Source organism: Coregonus clupeaformis, unplaced genomic scaffold, assembly GCF_020615455.1.
Source record: "Coregonus clupeaformis isolate EN_2021a unplaced genomic scaffold, ASM2061545v1 scaf2671, whole genome shotgun sequence".
NCBI lineage: Eukaryota > Metazoa > Chordata > Actinopteri > Salmoniformes > Salmonidae > Coregonus > Coregonus clupeaformis.
The window spans coordinates 23,203-33,299 of record NW_025536125.1 but is presented as its reverse complement, the minus strand read 5'-3'; the positions used below and the strand labels follow the sequence as shown (position 1 = coordinate 33,299).

Below are 10,097 nucleotides of genomic sequence, written 5' to 3'. Positions count from 1 at the left end.
GATCTAAAGAGAGAGGCAATGAGTTGGCGTGTGGTCATAGTACTGTACGGAGACCTTGGTCTCTTGAACATAATTCGCTAGGTCAGGACGTCTCAAATGCACTGTGGGACACGCGACGACAAAGACGGAATGGCGATACGGTCTGAGAAGTCGGTCACGGCCAAGGCGTAAAGAACCTGTGGTGTGACATGCTACACAAGTTACGAATCTTTAGGAGTTCAGTGAGGCACAGGAGGGAACAGTAGCTTTCAGAGACAACTCCCTGACTCCCCCGACCCTGTCAAACCAAAAAACAACATCCCAACCCACCCACCCGATAATGTCAATTCGACAACATTTCAAGCTATTTAAGCTTTTTTTCAAAAAAAAGAATAAAAAAATAAAATACAAATAATAAAATAAAATAAAATCATTGTAATAAACAATATTAATAATCTATTCATACGAACACAGAATATTGCCAATTTCTTGTTTCATATGTCCTGTTAATTAGTTGTGAATATCGGTTGCATTACCCAAGCCCCTACCTACTCCTGCCACTAATCTAGTCCTACGTCATGCCCCGTTTTCTCTGTGTGTGTGTGTGTACTGTCTGTCCATGTTTTAGAACCACCTTGGGCATACTGTAATAGTGTCCTGACAACTTAAAGACATACAAACATGACCTAAGCATATCTCACATTTATCTCTATTTTTTTTTTTCATGTGAAATCCTAAGAGGAGCAGTGATGTGAGCTAACTAACACCATATATTACAGCGCTTAAAAGCCAAGTGTCTCTCTCTCTCCCACTCTCTCACTACATCCTCCCTTCTGCATGTAGAGGGATGAAGGGATGGAGGGATTCCAACTCGACCAAAAGTGATCCTGTTCTGTGTCGAATCAACCTAAAGCGCAGGCCTCTATGAGGAGTCAGAGCTATCCTTCCCACCACCCCCCAGAACCCTCTTCTCCACACAGACTAAGTGTATGTCTCCCCTCTCAGCTGATGCCTCCCTTCAGAGTCTAGTCTATTCATTCTATTTATATGACACCTGCATCCTCATCAATTCATATGATGGATGCCTCCGTTGTTAGTACCCTAATAGTGGTACAGGACTGTCGGCAGTCTGCTCCAATGGACGGATGCATGAGTATACATAGTACATTGGCGTTACTATTGCATGTGGAACGTTGGCTAGATTGAACACTCACTTGATACCTATAGACAGACTTAAGATGGTGACGTGTCGACCATGACTACAAGGCACCCCAACAGTCTGAGATAAAACAGGCCCAATACTTAAATGATAGATTATTGTAGCACTCTAAACTTCATTTTGCTATGTGACTTCCATTGGGTTGTAATGGCAGACATAGCCTGAAGGAAAGAGAACCACACCTGTGACTACTTCCTATGGGAGAATCCCTCCGCCCCCTGGCCCACTATCAGTGTGTGTGTGTGTGTGTGTGTGTGTGTGTGTGGCAGGAGAGGGAGATAATCTAAAACCTAATCTTATATCACCCAGTTCCCCTCTAAGTCAATACAAATCTTTTCTCATATCTGTTTACCTTCCTGCCTCATCGCTCGGCAGAAATGAAAAAGTTCTCAACCCCCCCAACCCCCCAACCTTTTCTCTTCACTATACGGTCTTCAAGTCGGCCCCCCAGTTCTCACGCCTCAACTCCTCCCCTCCATCCCTTTCTCTCAACCTCTCCCTATCCAACCACCCATCCCTTGGCAAGAGTAAGAGAACGGGAGATGGAGATGGGAGCGGAGGGAGGCTGAGGGATGAAGAGGTGGAGGAAGTGAAGCCCAGGGCAGGGAGGGTGAAGAAGAGGAGGGCATTCAGAACAGGGTCCCGTTTAACAGCACCCCCCTCCAGACTGCCTGACAGGGGTGCTGTCTATCTTCAGGTTGGGCTTGTCCCCTCCGGCCGTGGCCCCGGGGCCCATCCTCTTCTTGATTTCAGCAGCCATGGTCATGAAGGCCTGCTCCACATTGGTGGCGTTCTTGGCACTCGTCTCCAGGAAAGGGATGGCCAGGGAGTCGGCAAACTCCTGCAGGCGGCAGACAGGGATAGAATAGATCAAACATAGATATAGAAAACATAGAACATACAAGGTAATGCCCAGCTGTTGTTGTATTGTCCATGGTGTTTAATTATGAAAAGCAGTGACAGTATGGTCTGTCATTTAGTCTGCGAGTTTAATATGCACTAGTGATGGGGGAAAACATTTATACAGTTGCATATCGCGACATTTTATCTATACTTTGACTCAAAGTATCTTTTTTTTGTGTTTATCTGACCAATGAAAATAAAAGATCTAATATTATGCTATCGATCCCCTCAGGTATTACCACATTGATAAGGAGGACATAGCTTTCTAGAGATATTGAGTGCTCAAAACTAAGAAATTAGCTACTTTATTGATTTGTGTAGCCTGAAATCTCCTAAACACTACTCACTGGGAGTGTATTTCATCCGGGTTTGTAGATGTTGTATGGTAGCTGTACCTTGGCTGTTGTGTAGTCCACTACTTTCTTGGTGGTGAGGTCACACTTGTTCCCCACCAGCAGCTTGTTGACGTTCTCGCTGGCGTAGCGGTCGATCTCCTGCAGCCACTGCTTCACATTGTTGTACGACTCCTACAGAGCAGGATAGAGTTACACAAGACAGAGTGTGAGAATCGTGACAATGTATGGCTGCCTATCCTACAGGCATGTGAGAAACAGGCAGAGGGCTAATATGTCCACGCCATCACAGTTTAGTGAGTCAAAAGGACTTGGGAAGTACAGCATTTGATTTGATTAAGAATTTTTACAACCCAGTACGTCTAAGCACAGATCGCCTCTTTGAACTAATAACCCACCTGGTCTGTGACATCATAGACCACGATGATGCCGTGGGCCCCCCTGTAGTAACTGGAGGTGATGGTGCGGAACCTCTCCTGACCAGCGGTGTCCCACTGAGAGAGGGAGGGAGAGACAAACAGACTAGACTCACTTAATGACTGAACACACACTCACCTGTCATCACCCAAGTTCACATCACTCCTGTCCTGAAAGCATTTGGATTAGCACTAGGTATGTACGGTCAACGGAATATCACACTAACATCTATAGTTCGTCCCTCCTTGCATCTAAAGAGCCACGGTGGGAACATAACTGGATCCCTGTTGTTTAGCCTTAGGGTGTGGTGTTACACTACAGAGCAAACACAGGAGGTAAAACTAAGCAACATAACTAATTACTGAACCGTTTATCAAATCTAATCAAGCCTTTATAACATCAGGAAATGGGCGCCACTGTTGGGAGTAAAGGCGGGGGAGTGGGTAGTGGTGGCGGAGTTGGTGGTGGCGGTAGTAGTGTTGGTAGTAGTGGTGTTGGTAGTGGTAGTAGTAGTGGTGGTGGTAGTGGTAGTGTTAGTAGTAGTAGTGGTAGTGGTGGTAGTAGTAGTGGTAGTGTTAGTAGTAGTAGTGTTGGTAGTAGTGGTAGTAGTAGTGGTAGTGGTGTTGGTAGTAGTGGTAGTAGTAGTGGTAGTGGTGGTAGTAGTAGTGTTGGTAGTAGTGGTGTTGGTAGTGGTAGTAGTAGTGGTGGTGGTAGTGGTAGTGTTAGTAGTAGTAGTGGTAGTGGTGGTGGTAGTAGTAGTGGTAGTGTTAGTAGTAGTAGTGTTGGTAGTAGTGGTAGTAGTAGTGGTAGTGGTGTTGGTAGTAGTGGTAGTAGTAGTGGTAGTGGTGGTAGTAGTAGTGTTGGTAGTAGTGGTAGTGGTGGTAGTGGTGGTGGTGGTAGTGTTAGTAGTAGTAGTGTTGGTAGTAGTGGTAGTAGTGGTGGTAGTGGTAGTGGTGGTGGTGGTAGTAGTAGTAGTGGTAGTAGTAGTGGTGTTGGTAGTAGTGGTAGTGGTAGTAGTGGTAGTGGTGGTGGTAGTGGTAGTGGTGGTGGTAGTGGTGTTGGTAGTAGTGGTAGTAGTGTTGGTAGTGGTAGTAGTGTTGGTAGTAGTGGTGGTAGTGGTAGTAGTGTTGGTAGTAGTGGTAGTAGTGGTGGTGGTGTTGGTAGTAGTGGTAGTAGTGTTGGTAGTGGTGGTGTTGGTGGTAGTGGTAGTAGTGGTGGTAGTAGTGGTGTTGGTAGTAGTGGTAGTGTTAGTAGTGGTGTTGGTAGTAGTGGCTGTATTGGTAGTGTTAGTGGTGGTGGTAGTGTTAGTGGTGTATTAATGGTAGTAGTGTTGGTAGTGGTGGTGTTGGTAGTAGTGGTGGTAGTGGTAAAAATAAACCCATTGCAGGTAGAAAATATCCTGATAAAAATAAATATCATATAAATCACATTGGCCTGTCTGCAATGAACTTGAAACATTGTATCAACTATTAACGTGGGTCCTGCCTGAAGCTCCTTGCAACATTGTATAAAATATTCCCTCAGACAGACACAGCTGTAGGCTATTTGCGCTCGGGATAAGAAGTAATCAGGTAGGCCTATTTTATGACGTTTCCACTGGATCAGGGCATGACATTTCTCCCTTTCACGCCGAGTGGTTATCGAAAGGGAGAGAGCTGGAAAAGATTTTTCAAATACATTGAGGAACTATTGTAATTCTCAATGGATGTAAAAACAGACTTTGTTTGCTTGCTGTTTGAGGTGAAGAAAATATTACTTTGAGGAGCTCCACAGCTCATTAGTGGTGGTGCATTAAGCCAATCAGAAACACTATCAGATCCCCAAATGGGTACATTTATAGGCCTACATTTGCGAGCAGGCCCGGTAGCCTACAGGCCTAGTTCTATGCGTAATCAGGTACGTGTCCTTACTCAACACTGACAGGAGCGTACCAAACAAAAGACAATGACTAAATTGACAAAACTCGTAAATGGAATTAAATAAACCAAAACGTGTTTCTCACAAGTGTAGCATAGGTTGTGCGCTCTGCAAACAACGTGTCCACTCAGACAATGAGAACGGTAAAAGACTGGAATAATATTATATTGAATGCATTAACAGACATTACTGTAACCAAACAAACATTGTTGATTAGAAATTAACAGTAAATGTACTACTGGTGATACTGTATGTACTGGGGAATTGATAGACACTAACAATCAAATGCAAACAATTCACAAAATGAAGTTACGAAACAATGAATGTGCATAAATTTGCGGGAGAGAGTGCATTCTAGAAAGACGTGCATTGTGCAGCCACACTCCTCCTCCTTCTTGGACTGTGACCATCCCCGCAGCCTCCGCAATGGATTAGTCTCTGCCTCCGCAATAGATTAGTTCACTGAGATGGGCGAGAATAAGACAGGTGGTGTGCCATAAAAAATATTAATGTATTTGCTGCTGCTCGAAAAATAAATAAAGAATTGGTCCACCAACAGCCTATCGACTAAACAATCGACTAGTCGAATAATTGGGGTCAGTGGTGGTGGTGGTGATAGTGGTGGTGGTGATAGTGGTAGTGGTGGTGATAGTGGTGGTGGTGGTGATAGTGGTAGTGGTGGTGATAGTGGTGGTGGTGGTGATAGTGGTGGTGGTGGTGTTGATAGTGGTGGTGGTGTTGATAGTGGTGGTGGTGGTGGTGATAGTGGTGGTGGTGGTGGTGATGGTGATAGTGGTGGTGGTGATGGTGATAGTGGTGGTGGTGTTGATAGTGGTGGTGGTGGTGGTGATAGTAGTGGTGGTGATAGTAGTGGTGGTGATAGTAGTGGTGGTGATAGTGGTGGTGGTGATAGTGGTGGTGGTGATAGTAGTGGTGGTGATAGTGGTGGTAGTGTTGGTAGCGTTGGTGGTAGTGGTGGTGGTGGTAGTAGTGTTTGTAGTAGTGTTGGTAGTAGTAGTGGTAGTGTTGGTAATGGTAATGGTTGTGGTGGTAGTAGTGGTGTTGGTAGTGGTGGTGGTAGTGTTGGTAGTAATGGTAGTGGTGGTGGTAGTGGTGGTGGTAGTGGTGGTAGTAGTGGTGGTGGTAGTGTTGGTAGTAATGGTAGTGTTGGTAGTGTTGGTAGTGTTGGTAGTGGTGGTGGTAGTGGTGGTAGTAGTGGTAGTGGTGGTGGTAGTGGTGGTGTTGGTAGTGGTGGTGGTAGTGTTGGTAGTGTTGGTAATGGTAGTGTTGGTGACATGCCGCAGTGTTCATTGTGTCAGACTCACAATCTGTAGTTTGATGGTCTTGCCGTCCAGCTCGATGGTGCGGATCTTGAAGTCTACACCGATGGTGCTGATGTAGCTCTCTGTGTAGGTGTCATCCTGGAGGGAGAACAGTTAGACATATCCAGGAACCTGCATTTTTGACAGAAGGCACCTGAACGCCACTTACTAAACAACTGTGTACAGTAATAGTATATACGGTAACCATACTTACAGCAAATCGGAGCAGAAGACAGGACTTTCCCACACCGGAGTCACCAATAAGGAGGAGCTTAAACAGGTAGTCACTGAAATGAAACCATCCAGCATTAGACCAAAGACTAGACATTCTAAACAGTGTTGCTACTTAACTCCAGTAATAAACCCTACGGATGTGACGTTGCATCAATTTCTTCTACTTAGGATTAGTGTTGTCACAATACCAAAATTGTACTAACGATATGATACCGAGTAGTATCGCAATTCCACGGGGAAAAAAACAAAATCAGTGGCCTAGCATCCTGTTCGCCCCGTCCCCCGGACGGTTGTTCCCATTTTCTAAACGTTCTACGCAATGTGCTACGCTGAGAAGTATTTCTGTCTGTAATAAAGGGGAAAAACTCATTCTGATTAGCTGGGCCTGGCTCCCCAGTGGGTGGGCCTATGCCTTCCCAGGCCCACCCATGGCCTCTGCCCAGTCATGTGAAATCCATAGATTAGGGCCTAATTTATTTATTTCAATATACTGATTTCCTTCTATGAACTGTAACTCAGTAAAATCTTTGAAATGGTTGCATGTTGCGTTTATATTTTTGTTCATAATGATCTGCATGTCATTGTGGCAGTAAGAGGGAAGCATTGCATGAAACCTTCTTTACTCTTCAGTTAACACAGACACACACACTCTCCATCCTTTCCTCTTTCCTCACACACGCTCTCTGGTCTCCCTCTCTCTCAGAAGCGGTGCTCCATTTTCCCTCTCTGGAACTCAGAGGCTGCATGACAGTGAACTTGCAAAGTCTACTCAGATTGGCCTGTGCACTTGGTTATGACAGGCGATTAAATTATACAATGTATCAACATTGCTCCCTGCTCCAATGTAACACATGTACAAATCTAACAGAAGACTCATCAGGGCCTGCATCCCCTCTCGCCCTCACGGCTAAATTATATTTTAAAAACCTGATGGAAAATAGATGCGCATGAAGAGCAGACAGAGGGAAGCAGGTGAGTGAAGGCTGGTTGGGGATGCGGCTGGCTGATTACAGCTGCCACACATGATATGTGCATAATATTGGACCTGCGCATACAAGAGACTAAAGGCTGTTGCTTAAATTCAACTGAATTTATAAACAAAACAGACTTTATAAACATCTTATAACAGGCGCCAGCAGGTTCTTTGGATCGGTAAGGCTGGAAAACTTGGTAGTATCATATGAAACGGTACTACGGTATTCTAAAATATTGGTATCATAAGTTGAATTATGTTTTGGTACCGTGATATTACGGTGGTACCGGTATACCTTGCAACACTACTTAGGATAGCTTAGGATTGTAGGCTAAGGCCCAATATAGAGAAAGTGTGGGGAAAGACACTCCTGAGGCAACAATTTATCACATAATGTTTTTGTTTTTTAAAAACATTTTTAGTCATTTAGCAGACGCTCTTATCCAGAGCGACTTACAGTTAGGTGAGTGCACACATTTTTCATACTGGCCCCCCGTGGGAATCGAACCCACAACCCTGGTGTTGCAAGCGCCATGCTCTACCAACTGAGCTACAGGAGGGCTACCAATATTAATTTGTGTTCAAGCAACTACTTCTACATAGGGCATTTAGCTGTGCCTCTGGCAGTACACAGAACTAATTCACCGATATGGAACTGAAATGTTTAACATTATGCAAAGCAACTATCATTACTGCCCTTACGCACAGTATGTACTCCAAAATCCACCTTCAGCCAAGTATGGCTAGCTGCAGTCCAATATGGCGACCGGAGTATGGGCGAGTGGGTGTGTCGAAAGGAGTGGGTGTATGGAAAGCGAATCAGCTAATTGGGCAGTCACTCAATTAGCCTGTGTCAGCAAAAAAAAAATAGATTGGTAAATTAGTCTAGCGGCCAGCTATCTAAACTTGTAGTAAGCAAGTCCGAATTACCGACCGGGGTGGGGCCCATTCATAATCACTTATCATATTAAAAACTGCAAACATTTGCCTCCACCCTATGGCAAATGTGTAGAATTGCAGGAAATGAACTTTAAAGCTTAAATGTTCTCTCTTCGCTGTCACAAGGGGGCCGCTAAAATGTTTTGCTCGCAAGGTGAGGGGGTGAGGGCTATCAATGTGTTTTTGCAGACCCATGAGCTACTGCAGCCACTCATGATGAGTTCCGATTTTTGTGGCCCCCACCCCCATCAAAATTACCCATCCATGGTCTAATCTATAATAAAGGTAAATTAAATAGCGCTTTTGACACACCTACACTCTGGTCTCCATATTGGGATGCATCTCCTTCTCCCTTCCGCACCTCCGATAAAATTACTCATTACTGCCACGCACAGGTCGGCTGATCCAGCAGCAGTACAGTATCGCGAAAGATCATTGATTTTATTTAGGCATTTTTTGGAAGTACATACCGTGCGTCGTGCGTAACGGCAGTAATGACGATAGTTGTTCTGCGAAACGCCATATTCTGGTGAGTACCGAACGTATTGACATAACGTTTGCAGAGGTGGTCAATGGGACTTTGAATTGAAGGATCCTGTGCGTCAGAGCAGACCTCGTCTCCTCAAGCCCATATACTCTGGTACAGTAGCATTAACAACATAGTTAACATTAGCTAGTTAGCTACATTACAACTAGAGACAAAGAACAGAGTGCCATCACAGAACTGTGGGTGCGTGTGTTTCTGACAACGCGATCTCAAAGCAAGACATGCTACTTTAACTACTGCGCCGGTTTGACGTTTCAGCACCACGTCCTATTTCTCCGGTCGCCACCGCACCGAGCATTTCAGGGCCACACACAAGTGACAGATGTTTGAGGGACTAGGAAGCTAGCTACATTTATTGACAATGCGTATATCAATGACGTGATAGCTAGCTAGCTGTGTTTATGTAAAACATTATGCTAACTAACGTTAGCTGGCACGAGAAAGCGATCAGCTGACGCTAGCTAGCTGAATAGCTACATACCGCTCGAGACGCAAACGTTATAGAACTGCCCGCGCACTACTAAAACAAAACAACAATAGCGTGTTGGATTTATGCATGTACCATTACAGTAAAATATATTAGTGGTGGTTCTCGGGGCGGCGGGTGTACTCACTATTCTGGATTCATGATTTGACTGACGTTCGGGATGTGTTTTTCTTTCGGCGATTTGACTGTTCCTTCCTCCTCTCACTCACTCACAAGCAAAAAGATGGCTTGTAGGTCTGGATATCCGAGGCACTTGAATGTCTATTTCACCGTCTTTTTTACCTACCCTTGTCCTTCTTGGGTGTCTAATCGTTATGAGGCTATATAAAGTTTACAGACATTCCTATTTTCTTCTGATTTGACAGGTTTAAATTATCATTTTTCTTTCTTTCTGTGTCCGCTCCTCGCTCGAAGTACAAGATGGCTGCGCAGGTGCGGCAGTGACATCAAATGACGTAGCACTACAGACAAATCTAGAACGGGTCTGATGATGGGAGTTGTAGTTCAAAGTCTACTGCCGCATTCAAAACAACTGGGAAATCTCCGATTTAAGTGCGTTCAAGACAACTGAGAACTCAAAAAAAAACGAGCTCCAACTGGGAGAATTCGTTTTGTACGGTCATCCAACTTGAATTCCAAGTCGAGAACTCGGGCCTCTTTCTAGAGCTCCGACTTTCCGACCTGAAGATCACTGACGACCTCGTTTCTTTTCGAGTTCCCAGTTGTCCTGCAAGCACCATACCAAGACATGATGACGCCACAGAGTTTCTAAGCCCAGAGGCGCAACATCGCGAGACTTCTGGGAAC

General features: G+C 44.8%; 1 protein-coding gene across 1 annotated transcript; it reads right to left on the bottom strand.

The window, feature by feature from the left end:
• Positions 1–344: 344 nt before the first annotated feature.
• Positions 345–9,501, bottom strand: LOC123489007 (ras-related protein Rab-1B). Its single transcript, XM_045219724.1, has 6 exons — positions 9,418–9,501; positions 6,325–6,397; positions 6,114–6,209; positions 2,853–2,948; positions 2,497–2,628; positions 345–2,039 (listed from the first exon to the last, which is right to left on the bottom strand). The coding sequence occupies exons 1-6, from the start codon at positions 9,429–9,431 to the stop codon at positions 1,845–1,847; spliced, it is 606 nt and encodes a 201-aa protein (XP_045075659.1). The 5' UTR covers positions 9,432–9,501; the 3' UTR covers positions 345–1,844.
• Positions 9,502–10,097: the final 596 nt, after the last annotated feature.